The sequence below is a fragment of the Telopea speciosissima genome, chromosome 1, assembly GCF_018873765.1.
Source record: "Telopea speciosissima isolate NSW1024214 ecotype Mountain lineage chromosome 1, Tspe_v1, whole genome shotgun sequence".
NCBI lineage: Eukaryota > Viridiplantae > Streptophyta > Magnoliopsida > Proteales > Proteaceae > Telopea > Telopea speciosissima.
This window is the reverse complement of record NC_057916.1, coordinates 70250536-70274123: the sequence shown is the minus strand read 5'-3', so window position 1 is coordinate 70274123 and position 23588 is coordinate 70250536. Positions and strand designations below refer to the sequence as shown.

Sequence of the window (23588 nt, the reverse complement as noted above, 5' to 3'; positions counted from 1 at the left end):
TATCTTTGTGTGGCACGCATCTCGAGACATCTTGCCTTAATCAGGTGGTCGATGCAGGAAGTGTGTTGCAGCGTTTATGTGTGAGAATAGTGAAGGAGTATATTAGCATTGGAAGTTGTCAGTTACCAGAAATGTTTCATGAGAAGTACGGTACGTTAGTACGTACTGAATAGTTTTTGGACTTTTTCACTCCTGAGCGGGGGGGCCCATGCAAGATCCCTGTCCCTTACACCTCATCATTCCTTTCTCAACCTCAAACACAGTAGCTGGGGCCCTAATGGTGATGTGGGCCCCACTATTCTATGATCTCATCCATCCGTTCAATGGGTCCAACTGGGTACAGAAAGTCTGTGATCGAACCGCACCCGTCACCCTAAAACGCAATATGTAGGTCCAGAGAGAGAGCGGTTCAATCCAGGGATGTAAATAGATAATTAAAAATCGAATTCGGTTTTCATTCCTATCCATATAGGAGTATTTCCGAATCTGGATAATCTAGAATAAAAGCTCTTCAATTTGAATAGATATCCCTAATTAATAATAAAAAATTGAGTAACTAATGATCTTGAGGACTCGACAGGTTCTAGAGGATGAGAAAAAGAGCCAATACAACCAAGTGATATGAATTGAGAACAAATTGTATCCCAAGGAGGGAGGTCTGGGTTACACAAGTCAGGGCTTAGGGATATAAACAAATGGTCGAAAATCTAAGTTTGATTCACATCCATATCTATTTAGGAATATCCTATCCGGTTAAGGGATCAACATCTTAATTCGATCACATCTTATTCGTATTCGATCCGTTTATATCTGCAGTTCAGTTTGATTTTCGGTTAGATTGAATCGATTTTATCTATATATCTGTTCAAATTGAAGTCGGACCATTAAGGAATTGTTCAATTTTGTCTAATAAATTATTTTTTTTTTTTGTTGGAGAAAGAACACTAATCAGTGTTGTGTCTTGGCGTGTACCTGCACCCAGACACAACCCAACGCGAAAAGATCGACGCATCCCCTGATCACTAGTTTTTTCGTGGGTTGTGTCTAGGCGCATGTACACATCAAGACACAACACCGGTTAGCGTAGGTTTAATAAGTTTAGTTTCAGTTTTCTACATATCAAAAGAAATAATGTATAATAAAGAGAGAGTGTTGGGTATGTTGCTTGCTTTCCGCAACCTATCAATTTTGCCCAATGGGGAGGGTGGGATTGAGAGGGCAAGGGTCATTTCCAAAGGGGGGTGTGTGTGGGAGGGATTGACATACGCTGGCACAACGCCAACGTGCTGGTCTTTATTCAATTAAAAATTTAAGGCACAGGTTTTCTATCAAAGAGTGTGGTCCTGCACCAACGTGGAGCAAATGAGAACACGTACAAAAGCATCAACAAGGGTAGAAACCGTTTGATAAGGCATTTGGTTCGATCCCTTAACCAAAGAATTTTCTCAACCGTCCATCAAGCTGAGACGTATGCATGTACGTATATAATACCAACAGACAAGAATGAGTGAATGACACATTTGATAACATAATTTAAACCCCTAGAAAGAAGGGGATGGGGGTGAAAGAAAAAGATTTTGGGCCCTAAATCATAAAAAGCTGAAAAGTGGACCCAAATGAAGCATCATATATAAATATTAAAGATGTATTTAATTTGTCTTACTTACTAGAGAAAATCAAAAGGGGTGCTTCAGGTAGCCTTAGACTTCTAGAGTTCTAGTGCTCAAGGCAATGGACCTTTTGCATCCCGGAATCTAGGTGCCGGATATGTGACTCAGATCTGAACCGATCGGTCCAGCCAAGCAAACCATGGGGACCAGCATTGCTGAACAAACTGGCAACAACAAATCCCACGTCGGGCTTGCACTGGGTTTTAAAACATGGAATCGGTCATTGGCGATTTTGATCCACATTGGATCCAAATCTGCCCAAATCGATGCTCAAGAATTCTAGAATCAGTCCTCAGATGAATAAAAAAAAAAAAATTTTACTAGGGTTTTTTTTGTGTGAATCTTGTAAAACGTAACATGATGCAGAGAAGAATGACAAAACGCAAACAAAATCACACAATGCGTACAAGGATTTATGTGGTTCAGTAAGGTTGTCTACGTCCACGGTGAGATGTGATCTGTTTCACTATCAATGGAGAATAGGGTTACAGTCGCTTGTTCCTCACACCTATCTTAGATTTTCATTACAGAGAAAGAACTCTCGCTATAGATTTATAGAGAAACCCTATACAAGAAATTTACCAAAATACCCATATGGTCCTTAAAAAATTTTCATATAGCAGCCCACGGAGGCTCCACACAGTAGTCCATCATTAGAAGTCAAGACATCAATTCTCAACAAATTTGCCATGTTGGATTGGTGGAAATCAAGATCGACATTGGTCGAGTCCGATCTGAATCAACCGATTCACTGATCCAATTCTTAAAACCCTGGCTTTGCACCAGTTTATCAAAGCTCTTGAACATAATTAGTAAAAACGAGAATAAAAGGAAGTAGAGTCTTACAGTACGAGTTTTAAATGGTAAAAAATTATAAATAGACGGTCAAAAAAGCAGAGAACGGTAAAAAATGAAAAATAGATGGTACGGGTTTTAAACGTTTATATTTCAAAAAAATGGAACAGAAAAAAAAGGTACTATTCTCATATAAATTGAAAAAATTTTATTTGAAATACATGCTTATAATTTCGGTGTTTGTGCATTGACCTTGAATTGAAAGTGACATCATGAAAAATATAGTCATTCGAGTCATCTTTATGTCGATGAAAGAATCAGACCGATCCAAGTCCGGGAGAGAGAGATGTGGGATCGGATTATTATCCTCTCCCATTCCTAAAATGTGGTAGTGCGGCAGTGCTAGGTGGAGATGTTGACACCTGGCAGCTGCCACATCCAACAGTCCAAACTCATTGATATGGATGGTTGGATGTGACGGCTGCTAGGGGTCGACATCTCCACCCAACACTGTCGCACTCCCACACTTTAAGGAATTGGAGAGGATAATTTTTTGAGAGATATGATCAGTTAAATAAACTATTGTTCAACAAATCCGTATTCTTAAAAATGGTCAAAAAAAATTTGAGAACATATTTTAAATGCATTTAAAACGAGGATACTTGTTGTTTGCCGTTTTTCTCGCTGAACCGGATTGGACCAAATCACATGGCATCCTGGTCCATTTAGCTTTTCGACCAGAGTCAAAGTGGGGGCAGTTTCTAGTTAGTATTAGTTACAGACTCATCGTAGTGCTCAAAAGCCAAAAAGTTTATAAAAGGGGAAAGATTCTTGCCAAGTTTATTTCCAAAACGTAATCTCACCGTAGCTTTCTAAACTTGATTTCCTAGTATTGTTTTAAAAATCTTAAATTTCGTTTCTTTCTTCAAATCTGCTTGTTTTCCGTCAGGGCGCCAGTGAGGACAAAACTGATTGTTTTGGATTTTTGTGTAATTTCAGTTTAGTTTCCAAGATGGGTTACTTTAGTCATTTCATTAAAGTTCCGTTTGATTGTAAGAAAATTAGAAGGAAGGGAAATGAAACTTTTTAAATCTAACAAAGGATAATTTTGTAATAATAATTCAACATGATTGTATAAACAACTTAATTATTTTTTGCCATATTCAGTAATGATGCTTTTTAAATGTAATCTTTTATGGGAAAGAGATTCTTGCATGGGTTTCTAGAGCTTGCATGTGTATACTGACCAATGGGAATGCGCGCGCAAGCATTGTCTTGGACGAGATTTCTATCTTTCCACGGGGGCAGTGTGGTACTTTCATACACTTCTATATGTAGGCGTAGGAGTCATGTGACCAAGTAGTGTTCTTTTCCCCAATTTTTATTTTATTTTTCAAATATATGAGATTTAAATGTAAAGTAAAATGAATTTTTTAAAAATCAAATAGGGAATGATTTGGAATTAGTAATATAATAATGTAGAGTAATGATTACAAAAATTTTATTTTAGATTTGAAAAGTTCATTTCCCTTCTCTTTAATTTTCCTTGTAATCAAATGGAACGAGCCTAAGGTTCTCAAATGGAACGTGCAAATTTCTTTCTATACTGCCCTTGTACGTATAGACACTAAATTTTGTTACAAAAAAAAAAGATCCCCCGAGCAGAGGATAGAATATTTTACAACCTACGATATCTACTGTAGGAATCCTTATCCTTTTCATTTTCCCTTCTTTCTCCCCCACCCCCTCTCTCTTAAAATCCATATTCTGGTATTTTAATCAAGTTGAGTGGGGAACTTTGTAAAAAAATTCCTTCAAACTACATAGAATTCGGATCCAGTCAACATTCAACAATATGGTTTGTAATCTTCTCGGACGAATATACAGTTGAGAGAACCAGGGATTTTTACTACTTCTTGAAAAACTCTTTACACCGATCTTCACCTTATAAAGTGTTTTATTTGTTTGTGCCTAGGTTTTCCACATAGAGACAATATATAGGAAACTCCAAAATAAAAATCCCCACATTATTATAATTTTACTTCGTACATGTAATAGATCTAAAATTGAACTCAATTACAATTATGTGGACCAGAGACGAATATAAGACTTATCGAACCCTAACATAATAGGTGATAATCTAAAGTGAGCCGTAGGTAGGGGGGTTACATTTTACAACTTAGTTGGATTCATATAACTCGCAAGACATGGGAAACAATGCGGTGGGTGAAAGTCACGAAACCGTAATCGTTAGAGAGAGTCCATAAAGCTTCAATTAACAAATGACCCCACAATATGGTACCGGTTAGTGGGTAAGCCTACATGGCGCATGTTAAACATCTGTGTATCACAAAATAGGCACCAAACCCCATCTTCTGCTCTCTAATAAAGACAGGGTTAACTTTATAGAATAGAACTGAAGAGGGTATTGTTAAGCTATCGGGCTCAAGGTGGGACCAACACTTGAGCTATCATTTATCATGACCTTTAGCCCATGAGAGCCCATTTACCACTACCATGGAACATAAAAGGATTTGGGCCCATTGGAAAGAACCGGTTCACGAGTTATTCACTCCTGGGCCAATAAGCCAGCTTATTCTTGTTTGCATTTTCGTTAAAGAATAGGATCCTTTGCAACAACCAAAAAAATAATAATAATAAAAAATATTGGGTTAGAAGTTTTGGAGTACATACATAGAAGTTTATCTTTCACTTCCTCAAAACAAGGGAGTAAATGTGTCTTTTCAAATGGAGAGGAGAGAGAGAGACTCATGGGAGTGCTGGCATAGGCCAGACTCCCGGACAGAGAACTTTCTTCCTAAATAATAATACAAAATACTAGTCTGCCAATAGAATCACAAACATATTTTCTTCTAAAATGAGAAAACACCCACTCCTAGTCCTTGTAAAAGGATAATTTTACGAGAACAAGGTCAAGACTTTACAAGAATACCCTCCCAAATAGCTTTCTAAAAGGGGCATCTAAAGAGATGATTGATGTCTTCTTTAGCACTCCAAATAAGTTGACATCAAGGGACCAAGGGTTGCCTAGATCAAATCAAACTCCAGACAAAGGCCATACTAAATCTACTAGAGGAGCAAGCGGTCCAACTAATAAACTCCCCCTGCCCATAGGTCTCTTGGGTAAAAGGTGAAGGTCGGCCTATTTGTCCAAATAATACACATGGAATAAGTTTCTATTGTATATTTTGTCAAGCTTTAACACTATTTTCATTTTGGTTAAAAATTGCTACCCTGCCCTTGTATAGGTTCCTTTATTGCCTTCTCACATAATAAACAGTGTGCTCCACATTGACACACTCTCTCCTGTTCTGACCATGTGGGTCCTGTATGGATGATATCATTTTCCAACCCTTAATTGGTATAGCATGCAGATTCTTTTCTATACTGCCCTTGTACGTATAGACACTGAATTTTGTTAGAAAAAAAGAAAGATCCCCTAAGCAAAGGACGGAATGTTTTACAATCTACGACATCTACTGTAGGAAACCTTATCCCTTTCATTTTCCCTTCTTTCTCCCCCACCCCCTCTCTTTTAAAATCCACATTAAAATCAAGTTGAGTGTGGAACTTTATAAAACAATTCCATCAAACTATACAGAATTCGGATCCAGTCAACATTCAACAATATGGTTTGTAATCTTCTGGGACAAATCACAGTTGAGAGAATCAGAGATTTTTACTATTTCTTGAAAAACTCTCTACACCGATCTTCACCTTATAAAGTGTTTTATTTGCTTGTGCCTAGATTTTCCACATAGAGACAATATATAGGAAACCCTCAAATCAAAATCCCCACATTATTATAATTTTACCTTGTACATGAAATAGATCCAAAATCGAACTCAATTACAATTATGTGGACTAGACACGAATATAAGACTTATCTTTTTTTGGTAATAAATATAAGACTTATCGAACCCTAAGATAATAGGTGATAATCTAAAGTCAGCCATAGGTAGGGGGTTACATTTTACAACTTAGTTGGATTCATATAACTCGCAATACCTGGGAAACAATGCGGTGTAGGGGTGTCAATGCCAGGCCCGCACCGGCAGACCCGACCGCACCCGATTGCTTAAAGAATCGAACCGGCCTGACCCGTTTATAAACGGTCGTTCTCGGTGCTGGAGGTGGCACCGTCGGGTGCCCGAGCCACCTGCCCGTTTAAAGCTCCGACCGAGCCCGAACCCCTTTGCCCCGTTTAAATCCGACCCCCTAAGCCCGATAATTATTACCTATTCTACCCCCAACCCCAAGGCACGGCCATGTCCAAACGACCAAAAGAGAAAAGACCCAAACGCAAACGTTCCAACTTCCAACTCCCTAACGACCTAGGTAACCTAACCCTCCTAAATGACTAAGTAACCATTAACCCTAATTATTTACCAAAAAAAAAAACCATTAACCCTAATTAACCTTCCAAATTCCACCTCTTCTTTTTCTTTTTTCTATTCAGTCTCGCAAAATCAAAATTTCAGTCTTTGAGTAATTGTTTGTGGATTCAATCTAACATGTTTCCTCATAGGGTTTGTTTTATGATGGGGTCTTATAATCTAATGAGGATTACATTTGGAATTAAGGTGGCTTCTTTAATTAACTTCTACCAGAATCTAACAAGTGAATGAACCCAGACAGATTGGTATTTACGCTCGTGTTCAAGGCAGTTGTGCATTTTATTGCATTTGTAATATTTAAATTTGAGCAATGCTAGGAGGACATTATTTGCCCACACCATTTAGTATCCGTTTAGTGTCTGTTTAGAGTTAAATAGGCCACTAACCCGATCGAGGCCCATTTAAGACCCGTTTACCTTGAATAAGACTGCCCCGATTAAAGACCGAACACCGATCGACCGAAATTAAACAGTACCATGTCCCCCCAATGCAAGTCCGAACACCTAAACGATCGGACATGGTGCAGCCTATAAAATTGGTGAGGCCCGTCTAGGCCCGACAGAACCCGATTGGTTGATACCCCTAAATGCGGTGGGTGAAAGTCATGAAACCGTAATTGTTGGAGAGAGTCCATAAAGCTTCAAATAACAAATGGGCCCTCAATATGGTCCCGGTTAGTGGGTAAGCCTACATGGCGCATGTTAAACATCTGTGTATCTACAAAATAGGCACCAAACGTCATCTTCTGCTCTCTAATAAAGACAGGGATAACTTTATAGAATAGAACTGAAGAGGGTATTGTTAAGCTTTCGGGCTCAAGGTGGGACCAACACCTGAGCTATCATTTATCATGACCTTTAGCCCATTAGAGCCCATTTGCCACAACCATGGACCATAAAAGGTTTTGTGCCCATTGGTATGAACCGGTTCACGGGTTATTCACTCCTGAGCCACTAAGCCAGCTTATTCTTGTTTGCATTTTGGTTAAAGAATAGGTTCCTTTGCAACAACAAAAAAAAATAATAATAAATAAATAATAAGAAATATTGGGTTAGAAGTTTTGGAGTCCATACATAGAAGTTTTTGGAGTCCATAAATGTGCCTAGGGTTGTGAATCAGTTGTTCTTGGTCCGACCTTAATTGGTTCTACAAATCGGTCCTTCGAAACTGACCAATTCTAGTTTAGGTCTTTGATAGGGTTAGCTAATTCGTCTTCCATCAATTGGTTTAGTCATTTTTTGCTAAATTAGTCTTAATCGGTTTTGTTTTGATCATTTGTTATTCGGTTTTAAATCAGTTGATCTTGGTTGACATGTTTACAAAGGTTGAAACTACCAAGATTATAAATGAGACATCTAAAAGAATAAGCTTAAAGCTTGTGACATAAGTCATGTGATACGAATATCCTACGTAAGTGAGGGTAAATCCCTAAAATTAGGTTTAAAGGATAAAAACAAAGTCATTGTATAAATTGTAGAGTACTCCCATGCATTTTCTTTTCATTATGGTTAGATGAAAATATAGTACTCTCTTCAATGAAAAGGGGAAGAACTTTAAACTCTTAATCAACCATAATTTATAAATGTGGGGGTGTGTTAACAGTGAAGCACACTATAGAATGATTGACCTAAGTGGGTGTAGAAAATGTGACCACTTCCAATGAGAATTTTCAAGGTGAATTCACTTGATATCCATGATTTTGAGATGGAGACAAGGTTGAATGAAAATGTTCAAATATTTGAAAGGAATAAAAAAAGGTTGAATCCTAGGATGTAGATGATAAGTTAGCCAACTACACTATTAAGGAAAGATTCAAGAAGTTTAACTTCATCTGTATTTTGTAGCATGACTTATTAAACCTAGGGTAGATTCAAGTCTAAAAGACATCTACAACGAGATGTTTTAGTGTTCTTATGTGTTCAGTTACTCTTTTTTGTGTTTTGTTTAACAAATACAACAAGTTTACAAAAGAAAAGGAAGTTTCATAATATTTCTTTTTTGTTTTCTTAGTTTTTGTCTGCCATAAGGTTTGTACCTAAGACCTCCCCTATGTTGCTTCTAGTAAAGCAAAGTAATGCAGAGTCTTTAGTCCCATATTGTTTATCAGGAACATTCCGACATACTTTAAACTATGTCCGACGTGCAATGAGGGTTTATCAACGTAGGCGATGTTTCGTTACACATTGTCCAAAATGTGTTGGACGCCAACAACGGCTAGGGTTTTTTTTTTTTTTTTTTTAAATCTTGGGCTTCCTTGGAGAGGTGTTTCCAAGGGGTACCTCTCCTCTATTTTTAGAAGACATCTTAGACACTTCATATATGATTTCTCTCTCTCTCTCTCTCTCTCTCTCTCTTGCCGCTTGCTTTAATGTTTTGAGAGTTTTCCAAGTTCCATTCTTTTGGTTGATTGGAAACAACCTAAGTGTGTCCCGACATGGCCCAATAAGTGAGTGCAAGAACTACTGGAAGGCCTAAGGGTTTGTTTCATCTTGGATGTCGATTCATAATACTCATATTACACCATAAAGGCAATACGATCGTAAGGAGAGTGATCGGTGGTGCCACTCAGCCCCACCAAGTGTTTGTGATTGTTCGTTCGTGTATAAACCTCTCCTACAACACGTTGTTGCTTCATTTCAAGTGCTAAGCCATTGAGATAAACTATGTATTCTTAATTTATTTGTATTATTTCCTACAAACCTAAAATAAGACCTAGCCTAGCTAGTTTTAGGAATTTTGATAAATCAAACCATGTTTGGTGAAAAAAATTTAAAAATAAATCTCAGAATTAAAGAAAATACAATAAATCCTAAAGCAACAATTTCTCTTTGGCGTAGTGTTTACCAGATGCCTTAATTTAGAACAAGTTGCAAGTATGACCTTATCTACATGTGACAAATTTTTTAGTAGGTGAGTTGGCAGATTGGATTGGGCAGAAATATTTTGGTTTGTTAACAATAAAAACAGAAAAGTGGGTGATTCCGGTTTTTGACAACGAGAACATGAGATGTTTTTCGAATAAGAAACAGTCATTCTCTTAAGAGAAAAGGAATAAGACAAAGTCGCCATCTAGATTAGAATCTAGGACTTATCAATATGACTTCACTGGGGATTGGTTAAACCATAAGGATATGTATTAGGTTAAGGTCCAAAGAATATGTTAAGAAACCCCCAGTCCGTTTGGTTAAACCAATTTTCTTATGTAACGTTGCTTTTTCAAGTAATGAATACTATTAAGCAAATATACATCTTGTAGGGAGCATACCACCATTATTACTAGCAAAATAGTTATGGTATACCTAGGTTTATATGATGGGATCAAGAGATATTCTAAACCAAATCAATTGAAATAGAAAACTAAACTAAATATAACTAAAATTGAACAAAGTAAGAAGTTAAGTTGGAAGGCATGCAAAATTAGTTCATGTAAGAGCTCCAAGTGCTACAACTTCTCAAATAAGAACACTGCTTCAACTTCAAAAGAACTCTCTCTAAAACTACAAAGAAAGGGCAAAGCCTTCCTTTATAGCTTGAGGGTCTCTTATGACCTGTGTACCTCGAATAGCAACAAACCTCACTCAAAACCATTGAACTTTAGATACTATATAGCCAATTTGGCATCAATGGACAAAATATAGAATAGAATTCCTTCAAAAAAATCAAAGTGTTCAAATCCCTTTTTGGCAAGATTTCCTTGCTCCAAATTACGTATTAAGGTGTTTAGGAAGTATTAGAACTCTCCCATGCCACTTGGAGGCAAGTGGAACAAGAATAAGAAAAAAATACAATCATAATCGTACAATGTAACCCAAAAATTGATGCAGAATTAGTTCGGGTCGATGCTAGATGAGAATCTATCGATGTCGAGGATGGGGTTAATCAATGTTGACAGGGTCTCATTGAGTGTCGATAAATTGCTATCGTATTTTGGCTTATCTTGATAAATTTCTAGGGTATGTTGATTTATCTCAATGGAAATCGTGCTTCAATTTTAGGGCAGTTTTGAACCTGGGCCAAGTCTGGACTGGATTGGTCTATCAAATATAGGTTCAAATTACGTTGAAAATTACCTTAAAACCTTTTAAAACACTATAAATTTACCAAAGCAACATATTGAAAATAGTTTTACGACTTCACTCAGACCTAGCATATTTCGCCAAAGGAATTTCTATCAATTCATGTCAAATGTATGAAAAAAAAATGCTTCAAAACGATTCTAATAAAAGACCCTAAATCTACTTAAGAATGACTTATTTATGTTCACAAGAACCCTGCTCTCATCGTCATACACGTCTTTCAAGGTGACAAAAATAAGGTATCTAGAGGATGCCCCTCTTTGACTGAGGCTACTCAGTAAGTGAAAGTCAAAGAAATTACTCTTCATTTTTTCTGGGTATGTGAAATCAGTTTCTACACTTTTTTAAAAATTCAAAAGAAAAAGTGAATTCAATAAAATCAAACACACCATTAGGAAAAAACATCATCAAAAACATGACAACAAATTTGGATGGATGAAACTGCACTCTATTTGGTAGCTCCAAAGGGACTAATATCATGTTGACTATTCATGGTGTTCCTGTCTTAAAACAAAAATGGTTAAGCTTGTTATAATAATCTTGGGATTTTCACAAAATTTTGAACGGATTCCATAGAGTAAACTAGAACACAATATAACGAAATAAAGAAAAGAGAACCGATGTGTGCCTTGCACCTAAGATGAGAATCTTTTACAATCTCCAAATTTCCCTTTATGCTCTCTTTCTTGTGGAGAAAAGAGAAAAGAGAAAAATGACTGCAGGAACTCTCACCAAAAGTATTTATAATACTCCCAAACCCTAACCCACTTCCACAATGGGTCGGTCTGGCCCATCTCAAGAATAACTAGTAGCAAGCCATGTCAGCCCATGTATTTTGATTCTCATCAATGACTGACCCGATAATTAATCAAGCCCACATATCGACATTGGAAAAATCTAACAAAACTGGCATTCGACTGCTCTAGAACCGCATACAATAATGTCTCAGTCTTGAATTGGGTCAGAACCGCATACAACAATGTCTCAGTATTGAATTGGGCCAGAATCACACTCCACAGCATTTCTTTCTTGGATTGATATTAGAACCACATTTCATGATATCTCTGTCTTGGCAGATGAGGCACTTGATGGTCACATCTGTTTCAAAATGAATCTTACACAAAAAGATTCCAAATAAAGGGTTAAGATTACTTGATGAATGTCTTTATTGCCTTTTACCATTTTAGAATTCAAAGGTTCTCACTAATCATCTGGGGTTGATGGAAGGTCATCATCTTCTTTCCCCTCCACTATCCTCCTTTTTGGAGTCTTTTTTACAAAGGTAAGAGGTGACATGGAAAATGAGATGAAACATTGAAAATGAGGTGCACATTCACTATATTTATATACATGCTTGCCATGTGTGCATGTTATCCTTTTGAACTGTGGTACAAATTTGATTGCAATAATGTGTCTACTCATGTATTATGATTGATATGCTTTCATTCTTTAATCGGAGATCCATTAAAAAAAATATAGATCGAGTATGTTAGGTACTTGACCGATACATCAAAAGATCCAAAGCTAATGACACACATTAAATCAAACCCTTTAACCTATCTTGTACAAGGCTGGTCCAATCTAGTCCATACACTAGAGTGGGCCCCATTAGGCACATATATAACAGACCACCATGCTTTCGCAGTCGTCATCCTCAACGACTCTCACTCTAGGCAACTTTCACTCTAGCAGTAGGTAGCCCTTTTTAAGCAGCTCCACTCAGCCCCAAGGTTTCTATCTAGCAAGATGTAACCCTTTCTTAACAGCTTTCACTATACTCCAGGTAGTCCTCCCTGTGACTCAAATCCGTGGCGTGGTGCCCGACTCTGATACCAAATGATAAGTACACGGATATTGTTGAGAGACAATAAATGATAAAGAGAGAAGATAGGAGAGAAAATAGGATAGAGTTTGGAGGTAGCCGATACTCTTATTTCAATAGAGACTTTTTAGACAAATATTCTGATATCACCTTTCATTAATTCATACGTATTAAATACGGCTACTATTACAACTCTTATTTAGTTAGATTAACATCGCTCCCACTCTCCACGACTCCTATTGACCTAACCCCTTCAACAACTAAATAAAAATATTAATTAAAACTAATTACAATAACCGATCACTCCCTTCAACAATTAAATAAAAATACTAATTATAACTAATTACAATAACCGATCAAGTGCAAGACTTGCATGTAACAATCCATTCCCCATAAATTCAATCTTGCCCACAGTTAAGGAATGCTCAGTTAAAGCACATTAACAATATTGTTAGAAAATATGTTTTAGATTGTCTAATAGTCATCTTTAAATAGGCTTCAAGTGTTTGTGAGAGAATAATTTGGATGTGAGCAAAAACACCAAACGAACGATCTTTGAAAGGTAATAAACTTCCATTAAACTCCATAATAAAAAATCTAGTAGTTGGAACCCCAATGGTCAAACGTATTACCATTGAAACATATGCAATGTGGGAACAAAAAACCTAAAATTCGCAAATCCTAAATATAAAATTTTGAAATAAATATAAATATTTACTAAAAAAATGAAATAATTAGGTATTTAATATAATGATTTAAAATAACTAATCACATAAAAATTCCCCATGAAACAAACCCTAAATCATCTAAAACAATTGGCACATCACTGTTGGGACAATAGCGATATACTAGCAGTGTTTGAACAATAGCTTGAGATATACTATACCAAATTATAATTAGAATAAACTTACAGACCTTTAAAATGATATATTAAGAGGTTTTTGTGGGCATGCAAAACTCATACTAGAGGGTTGACATATTCCTGAGGGCGTTTAAACAATTCTTAATACAATGATTTTAATGATGAAAAAAAATCTAATAAAATTTTGGATCACTTTGAGATTGTTTGATATGTCGTTTACTCAATCAACCTTTTCATGGGTATTTTTCAAAGGCTACATCTCTTAGTCATTTTGAAAAGATTCAAAACATTACTTGGGAGTTATACAAAACCGTTAAAGCTATAAAATACTCCACATACTATATTATGAAATCTATTCATCATTGTTCGCCACTGCTCTAGGGTAACAAAATGAGTGATAGGTGTCTACAAGCATGGAGATTCCCCCAATACCAGTAGTGAGGGAACCCTTGGCGAGGTTCTCTGAGCAAGCAGCATAGAGGAACGCACCAATGAAGTGCGACAAAATGTTATCATACATCAGAGGGTAGCAAGGTCATTTTATGAGAGAGAGAGAGAGAGAGAGACACACAGAAGTGCAAGCGTAACCTACACCAACGGTTCAAAGAATCTTTTCCCTATGGCCTTGTTTGTTTGACAGGAAAAAGTGGGTTAAAAATGGTGGAAAACTTATATTTGTTTCCCAAAAACTACCACAAATGTGACTATTTTGTTAGATAGGATGAGAAACTTTCAAACATCCTCATAAAATGCATTTATTCTTATCGGATGATGTGACACCCCTTTTTTTCCCACCCTATTCATTTTTGAAGTCCTACTTTGGCATTATTCATGAAAAAATTACTTTTGAGTCTATCTCTCCTCTCTTCCCATTTCCTTTCTCTCCCATGGAATCCAACCCCATGTCTATTTTCTTTATCCCATCAAATCCCATCCCACTATAAATTGTATATTTCATCATTTCATTTCCTTCCCTTTTCTTTTCTTGTCAACCCACCCTCACAAGTTTCCCACCCCTTCTTTTCCATCAAACAAACAGAGCCTATCTCATCCAAAAAAAAACAAAAACAAAAAGGGCCTAATTATATTCTTTTGTTGACCCCCAAACCTTCAAGAGTGCTAAAACATGCAACAGATGTGAGCTGTGTTGGGGCCTATAGTAGAAAAATGATGAGCTTGGTTTGGGTTCTACACAGTACCACATGGCAGCTTACTACTGGTTAATACTTGATAAGGCAGGAAATTTGGTACAAGTAAGGGGTTGAAGAAGGCAGTCACCCCGCATGCGTCGCTCAGCCGCTCATTGTGGACGTTGTGGTCAGGTCAAGAGTCTCCTAACTTTAGCCACTTCCAGAAAATGGTGATGGACCGTCCAAATTGCTAACAAAATTCTCCCATATGCTTGACACGTGTCATCTCCGCCTATGCTTAAGCATCTAATCTTTCTACTTTCAGGAGTCAACCTTCACCTGATGCAAAACACTCGTAAACTGTACACGTGGCAAGCGAGTAAAGGTAAGTTATAGGACCCACAAAAGTAGTCCTTCTAGGTCAATGCTAACTCTTATCGAATGGTTGCCCTGGAAAGTGTATGGGAGTGAGGTGTAGACTACTAATACTAGATCATTCCTCCTTTTTAGAAGACCTTTTTCAATGACCAAAATACCCTTTTATCCTTGATTGAAAGGGTTTTAAGTGGTCATTGGAGTGAATTCCAAATCATCATCACCTCATTGATTAGAGAAGGACAAGGTGGACCTTTAAAGGGTTTATTGGGTGAGCTCTTTGTGGTAGGCCCCAATCTAAATACAGTGAGAGTACCACTTTTGGTGCTCCCTTGGTCATGATTCTTCTCCTTCTTCCTCCAATGTCATCCAACACTAATGGTGAAGAATCTTCAAGGAAAAAGAAAAAAGATACAATTTTTATTCAGAAATATATTCCTGATGAAAAATCCAACCAGGTATCATAGATGGGCAGGGACCCACCAAAAAAAAGAAAAAAGAAAAGGTGGTGATGGGTAATATAATAACAAGAATAGTGATATGGGATTGTGAATTGTTTTAATTACAGTTACTTGATACAAGATACACCGTGAGGACACTATCTCTGTTGAATCAAACTGTCAGGGGTCACCACTACTCCAATTAGCAGTTGAACCAATCCCAACCTGCAACCATGGAGAAGAGCTTCCAGCCAAGTTCATGTCCTTAAGATCACTTAGCTTTGCTAGCTTCACCTTACTATCTGCTTCATCATCCACATTAATCCCTGAATTGTTATTAGTATTGTTGTTGTTGTTGTTGTTGGTCTGGTTATTGTTGCTGTTGGTGTTACTTAAGTTGTCATTGTTATGATGGTGGTGGTGGTGGTGGTGATGGTGGAGTTGATGATGATGATGATTAGTATTGGAGTGAACTCCAATCCATGGTTGTAGATATATCGCGGTGGGGATCTCGAAGCTTAAACGGTTCTCACGGTCCGACTGAATTCCGGCGATATCGTCAACCGGAGCAGGGAGATTAAGATCAAGAGTCTCAGGCTTGTTGCTGAAATTGGGCATCTGATGGAGCTGTTGGTTATTATGATGATGGTGATGATGAAACTTGGGAATCAAAGATGTGTCTGAAGAATTTGAAGTAACCCAATGACACCTCTTATGTCCACCCAATGCCTGACCAGATGAGAACACACGATGACATATAGAGCATTCATGTACCTTAGATTTCCTCTTAGAAGGGACTGAAAATTGAGAATGTGAAGCTTGTTCATAAGGTAGAATTGCAGTGGATTTGCTTGGAAATGAGAATTCATCATGTGTGATCACATCTTCATCAACTAGGCTTTCATCTAGATCATCAAGTTTGGCTGCAAAGCAACCCTTAACCTTCTTGTGACTAGCCCTATGACCACCCAAAGCTTGGTGTGAATTAAATACTTTCTTACAAGCTTTACACTCAAACATCCCTCTTCCAAACCCTTTCATGGTCGGCAGTGGAGCTGGAGCGGCGGCGGCGGGATGATTCCGATCCTGATCCCGCCGCTCCTCGTCCTTACTAGCCGACGCACATGACTCCTCTGTCTCGGCCACAAGGGGATCAACTCTAGCCGTGGACAGCATTACAAGGCAATTAGCAAGGTCTTCCTCTTCACTAGATGGGCAATTGGACAATTTGAGCCTTCTAGACCTCTTGCCTTTAGACCAACCACAACCTCTCCGTCCGGCAACGATATCGTCATCGTCGGATCCTCGGGATGACACGAGAGACTCGGCTTCAGCATCATCAGAGCTACATTTACCATGTTCAAGAAATGATTTCCAAGAAGAGAATTCTTTACCACAATTCTCACAGATCCGGCAATTCTTGAGACGGTTTGTATTGGTTCTCAATGCATACATACGTTTGGTACCAGGTGGAGGATTACTGCCTCCAAGCTTATCCTCCCAATCACTCGCCGGATCTTCGTCGTCGATATTGCCGGTTTCGTCTCCGATGCCATGGGCTCTCATGTGACCACCTAGAGCTCTGCCACATCCAAATCCCTTCTTGCAGATTCTACAATAATACTTAAAGCTTGGTTGTTGATCCACAACCAGAGCCATAGCTATAAGAGAAGAGAGAGAGAGAGAGAGAGAGAGAGAGAGAGAGAGAAAGAGAAAGAGAAAGAGGTGTTTTTAAGTGTAAAAAAGAGAAAGGGGTGTTCTTGTAGTAAAGGGCTGGTGTTGGTTTGTATGGTGTCCGTAAAGGAGCTATATGTCTAAAGTGAGGGAGTCCTAGTTTTTAGTTGAGCTATTGGTTTGTTGTGAATGAGAGAGGGGAAGAAGAGTGTCATGAGTTGAGAGTAATGTGACAAGTGGAAGGAGGGTAAAGGGAAGGGAGACTTTTTCTCGGCCTTATGGTGGTGGCGCCGCCTGTCCAACTTAACGGACGGACTAGAGTGATGGGTATTAAAAACCAAAATGTGTAACTGTGTTGTGTGATGTGGGTGTGATCATGTATGTGTGTTGGATGTGTCTATTTGGGTGGGTTGGATTGGGTTGGGCTGTGGGAGCTGTGTGAGTGTTTGTGTATGAGAGAGCGTGTGAGAGTGTTTTCCGGCCGGCCATTCAGTCTATAGTGAACAAAAGCGTGGTTCTAACTGCCGACCTATTCATATCCCTTCAATTCCAAGCCAAGAAAACTACCTAGCTAGGCTAGCCTCTCCTCCTCTGTCTGTTGTTCTATGCCGCTTTTCCACACAATTTTCTCTAAAAATAATTTGTTGATTTACTAAAAGAAAAAGACTCTTTTTCTCTTTTTTTCTTTTTGTTTCTTTTAATATTTTTAATAAAATACCATTGACTCGTTGTAATTATTTTTGTTTTACATAAAAAAGATTCTCATTGACATACCATTTTTTAAATAAAAAAGATTCTCATTGATATACCATTGGTGTGGTATGAGAGATTCCTCCTACACAAGTGAGTGAGGAATCATTTTTCTATTTTAATATATAATTTAAGACATTCCCATCATTAAAAAGAACGGAAAAGAATTTATTGATTTTTTTAAATTAATTTTGTTACACTCCAAGGTCATACAATATATTGGTAATATGTCATGTGAAAGAATGGAATAGCTTCCATTCACAGACCATTAGCTAGCTCTTGATCATGCATGGATCCTCTATGGTAGAACCAAGATCACATTCACGTACGTGGATGTACGAGAATGGCTCACAATTTTTCAGATAGAATCCACTCAGTAGGACCCATATGGATTGGATTTCATCTGAACGGTTGTGAGCCATTCTCGTACGTGAACGTGAGCCCAACTCTCTATTATGGTAGAACATGTGTATTTTTTTTTTCTTGTAGGTATGGTTTTACTGTGTGGCATCTTTTGACTTTGTCTCTCCATACCGAGGAGTTCTTTCTTCATAGAAATGTATTTATTTCATATTGTTGTCTCTATCGGAATTTTTCTGAAAATGTGGAACACCTCTTCTTTTCTTGCTCTTTCTTTAGATTTGTTTCGAAAGGTATACTTAGTAAGTATCGGTCTTATCATACATGGGGATGCACAAAAAAAAATCATACATGGGATGCATACCAATGTAGAGCAAACCATAACCAATTAAGACATTCACTTGTTAGGATTTCTAAGTGTGTGGCAAAGGTGGGGAGGAAGCATAAAGAAAGCAGCCAATGCAATGGTAGCCTAGCAACCAAAGCTACATTTAGTTTTCAGACTTCAAAATTCAAATCAAAGGTAAGCTCAGAAAAGCAATGTAATTCGAATCGACATCCTCTACTTCCGCCCTACACACAACGAGGCATGCAAAGACCGCCTTATCCTCGCTCGGACAAGGCACTTGGGTAGGGGTAAGGCAGTCTTTGCACACCCCATTGTGTGTAGGGCGCACACGAAATTAGGGGCAGGCGGAAGTAGAGGATCCAGACTCATGGAATGCAACCTAACCTTGATTCTTACAGTATTTATAAGCTTGCCCCTTGAATTCTCTTTAGATAATTTGTTTACTAGATAACCTTTTGAGTGGGGACTCATTCAATAATAAATTGAAAGCTAAAGTGAAAATATTGTATGGTATCAACAGTGTACAACTGCAGCCATCTTGATGGCAACACCTATCAATGTATATAATCTGTTAAGATAAATTAAGTTTGTAGCTTATCATGGACTGGGGAGAGAAGAGAAAACTTAAATGAGAAAAGTTATAAGATTTGTTTCCAAGTAACATAAGTAGGTGGTGGATTTAGAGGAGGGTGGGTGAGATGATGACTTAAAACACTTCCATTTAATAAAATGTGGAAATATTTCGAGCAAACATTTTTGCTGTTGTCACCACTACCCCAAACCTAAGTCCTAACCATGTATTAGGGAGAGCTTAGTTGAACCTAACACAGCCTGAGATCTATTCGCTAAATCAGAAAAAATACCAACAAAGAAAAGAAGGCTTCAAGTTTGGAGAAATTCCTACTCTACTTTCTCTTCCACTTTTACAAGTCTCAACTCTCAGTCAAGTAGTCCTTCACTGACCCTTTTTCTTTCTCACTTGGTCACCTACTGACTTAGTAATCTTTGTTTCATGATTCGATCCCTTGGATTTTAAGTCTCTCCAACCAACCAAACCACTCTTTATCCTAATTATCATCTTACTTCTTCTTTGAGAGAGAGAGAGAGTCATGCCGACAAAACACATGAATTATGTATTGGTTGAAAATCATACATATATAAATCAGTTAAGCAAGTTTTAATTAATTAGATCATTTCCCATTTGTTAATTGTTAGTTTTCAACAATGTTATGTGCCTAATGGGGCTCATTCTAGTGTATGGGCGCTAGATTGGGCCAACCTAATATGGGATAGGTTAAAGGGCTTGATTTAACGCGTTCCATCAGCTCTGGAGCTTTTGGCGTATCAATCAAGTACCTAACAAACAAATTAGTAGTTCGTTCGAGGCAAAAAATGGAACAGATCAATCGGATCTGATATATATCTTACAATCTATGTTGTTTAAAAGGATCTGGATCTTGAAATTCCAATCCCACTTTAGAATCCGATAAATGTATGAGTAGTGAGTGAATTTGGGTTGTGTATAAACGTAAACCTATCCACAATGCAGAAAACACAATCTAACAGAAAGAAAAACAATCAAACAGTCACAATGCAAAGATATGCATGGTTCGGCAATGTGCCTATGTCCACATAGAGATGAGAATGGAGAATAGGGTTATAAACTCTCTTCCTCTCACTTCTCAGTTTACAGATAATTCCTTGTTAACCATAATAAGTAATAACCCAATTGATACCAATTTAAAGGGCTTTCTCCCCAAATCTCTTGCTCCAGAGGATTGGGGTCCATATTCAGATGGGGGCGTGGAGAACCTCCGTCGGTGTTGGCGCTAGCGGGGGTGCCTCGTGAGCCGCCCCCGGTTCTAGAGCCAACAGGTGATTCATAATCCCCCCCATGAGCATTCAAAAAGTGGCTTCTGCCATACCCAACCCCTGTATATGAGCCCCCAACTCGACAGGACCCAAGAAACGAAAATATGCAACTAACAATCCAAACCACAGAATACAAGACATCAACCCTCAAAAGGTTGAATATCCTAGATGTTATTTTAGGAAGCCTAGCTATGTGGATCCACATACAAGGGTCTGAGATGGATCATCCATTTATATGCCCTAGACTATTGTTTGGAAGCTTAAATCCATTGCATTAGGTTGCCAACTTGTAATTTATAATCTTAGGATTTCACCAACAAAATTTAGCCCATCACATCTGTATCTCAAAGTTATTTTTTCTAAAACGAAATGCATGCATTGGCGGTGGTCATGCAAGGTAGTTGACAAAAGAGATATTTAATGACAATAGTTTAAGGTTAAATGTTGTTTTCACTCCCTTACATCTTCCTAAATGTTAACAATCTTTAAAGTGTACTCCTTGAGCTTTCTGCTTTTTAATTGAGGAGACAACGAGTGGGTACTGTTAGGAATATGGGTCTACCCATTGGATAAGATCCACCCGCTTGAATCTATCCGTGGATCCATAATTTGACCCACATCCACTTAGTTGAATTTAGGATCTGACCCCTTCAATTAATTAATCAAATATCTTTAACCCAATCCATATTATGGTCCGAGGACCCTCTAGTTCTCCCGGTGTCATTTTAGATTAAAGTAAAAAACCATATCTATTAGCAAATCTGACTTATTTTGTAAGAAAAATTAATCAAAGCCAAAGCCTAAACCTGAAAGGAAAAGAAAAATTGCTGATGAAGTTGAGATCTCACACTTGATGGGACAGAGTACAGAGTTAGAACAGCCCTCAGTCCAGGCAGTGAGCTCTACTAATTAATTAAGTAAATAATAGAGACAAATCTAGTTCAGCTAATTAATCCCTACTCATTACTGCAGTGGTTGACTGTAATGGTGGTTGGTGACATGATAGTATGATACCCACTTATTTGACTTGTCTACGATCTTAAGCTACTTTAAATGCTGAGTAAATTGCACGTTCAAGCCCTCAGATTATATCTAAGATCCAAAGCCACCTGGGATAAGTGGGCTGATTCTGAAGGACCGTTAAGAGGCCTAGTTTTTTTTAGGGCTATATGGGTATTTCAGGAAATTACGTGTATAGAGTTCTGCTATATATTTGTAGCAAGATTCTTTCTCTATTACCAAATCTAGGAGAGGTGTGAGGACGAGCAATTGTAACCTTATTCTCCATTGATAGTGTAGCCAACCTCATCTCACCATGGACATAAGCAATTTTGTCGAAGCACGTAAATCCTTATGTTTGATTGTATGATTGTTTTACGTTTTCCATTTTTTTTCTGCATCATTTTAGGTAGGGGTGTCAACGGGCCGGGATGGGCCTTAAACCTAACCCAACCCTGGCAAACTTAACCAAAACCCAAGCCCAGCCCAGCCCGATCCTGCCAGGGACAAGTATACCCTCAACCCAGCCCGGCCCAACCCTGATTGACCCTGAATAGTGAACAACTGAACACTCCATCACAGCCACTTAACATACGTATGTACACATAGCCCCAGCCCACTTAACAAAGTCCATATTTATTAAGTGCATTAGACTTAAAATGCACTAGTGGGTTATTAAGTGCATTTAGGGTCGGGCTGGTCCTACCAGGGCCAAAGCCTGAACCCAAGCCGGGCCAGGTCCAGCCTTTCGGGTTCAGGGCGGGTTAGTGCCGGGTCGGGATGGCCGGGTTTATTTGACACCCCTAGTTTTAGGTTCACGTTTTTGTACAAACTTACTCCCTTTGATATCTAAGGAGAGAATAGGATCTGAATTTAAGATAATTGGATACTTTTAATGGGCTTGGACTTGTTAGAGTACCCCATAAATAGGCTGGTCCATAAGGAGAGGATCCTCCATTGTTCTTTAGATAGATTGTGACTGCAGCTCTGCCAGACAAATCTGCCTTTGGAACTAATTAATTTTGTAACTCTAAATTAAATACTCCTAACTAAAAGGATTAAGTTATGCATGGATAAGATCTGGTCCAATTTTCAAAGCATAAGGATAATTCTCCAATATATGTTACAGTTACCGAGTTATGGAAGGCTGGTGGAGAGATAAGAAAGAATTCTCTTTAATGGGTTGGATTCTTCTTGAATTGCATATATTTTCCTCCAAACATTTGAGAATTTAATTTTGAATTAATTCGAATCCAATTCCCTTCTTAGAGTCTTGTGTGGGCCCTATTTCTGTCAATTGAGCTCTATGGAGGACATGGCCAACCCAAGCCCATGCTTTGCTAGTCTGATTGGATCCATTCCATATATGTTTGCCCTTTAGCTTTATCAGGAATTAGGATCCATCCTACCATGCTTTGTGTACTCTTGAAAGTCTGGTTATTTAATTTTTCTTTCATATTAGTGGCTATCATTTGGTAGGTAGTTCTCTCTGACTTGCTCAGACTACTTAGTGGCCATCCATTAAGAATGGACAATTTAATGGGCTGAGCTGGGTAAAGAGCAAAAATAATAAGGCAATTTGAGTAAGTCCAAGCCCAGCTTGGCCTTGGGTCATTTAGAACAACTGGTCTTGTTGGAACTTTTATTCCGAGGCCCAATCCAATTTTAGGGTTACTCTAGATTGCTGTCCTTGGTTTTGCTAAACATTTCCCCAAAATAGGGTTTCCTCCACACCAATGATGAGGATGCCACCAATCTCTTTTGCCATGTGGAAGTATCTGTTACGGGGCTCAAACTTTGTGGACATGTCGTCCATGTCATTATATGGTTTGGGTTAATCTTAGATTAATCTAGTTTCTCCATGTCATAATATAATATCTCGAATATTGCTTCATCAAACTATATCTATTTGAACAGAGGTGGCCATAGGAAGAAAAAAAATAGAATTGGAAAAGAGCCATAAATGATGGGCTATATAGTTGAGATGGAAGACTAG

At 38.1% G+C, this 23588-nt stretch overlaps 1 protein-coding gene across 1 annotated transcript; it reads right to left on the bottom strand.

Moving 5' to 3' along the window:
- Positions 1 to 15549: 15549 nt before the first annotated feature.
- Positions 15550 to 17285, bottom strand: LOC122644732 (zinc finger protein ZAT9-like). The gene has a single exon (XM_043838127.1). The coding sequence runs from the start codon at positions 17245 to 17247 to the stop codon at positions 15769 to 15771; it is 1479 nt and encodes a 492-aa protein (XP_043694062.1). The 5' UTR covers positions 17248 to 17285; the 3' UTR covers positions 15550 to 15768.
- Between the last annotated feature and the right edge of the window lie 6303 nt (positions 17286 to 23588).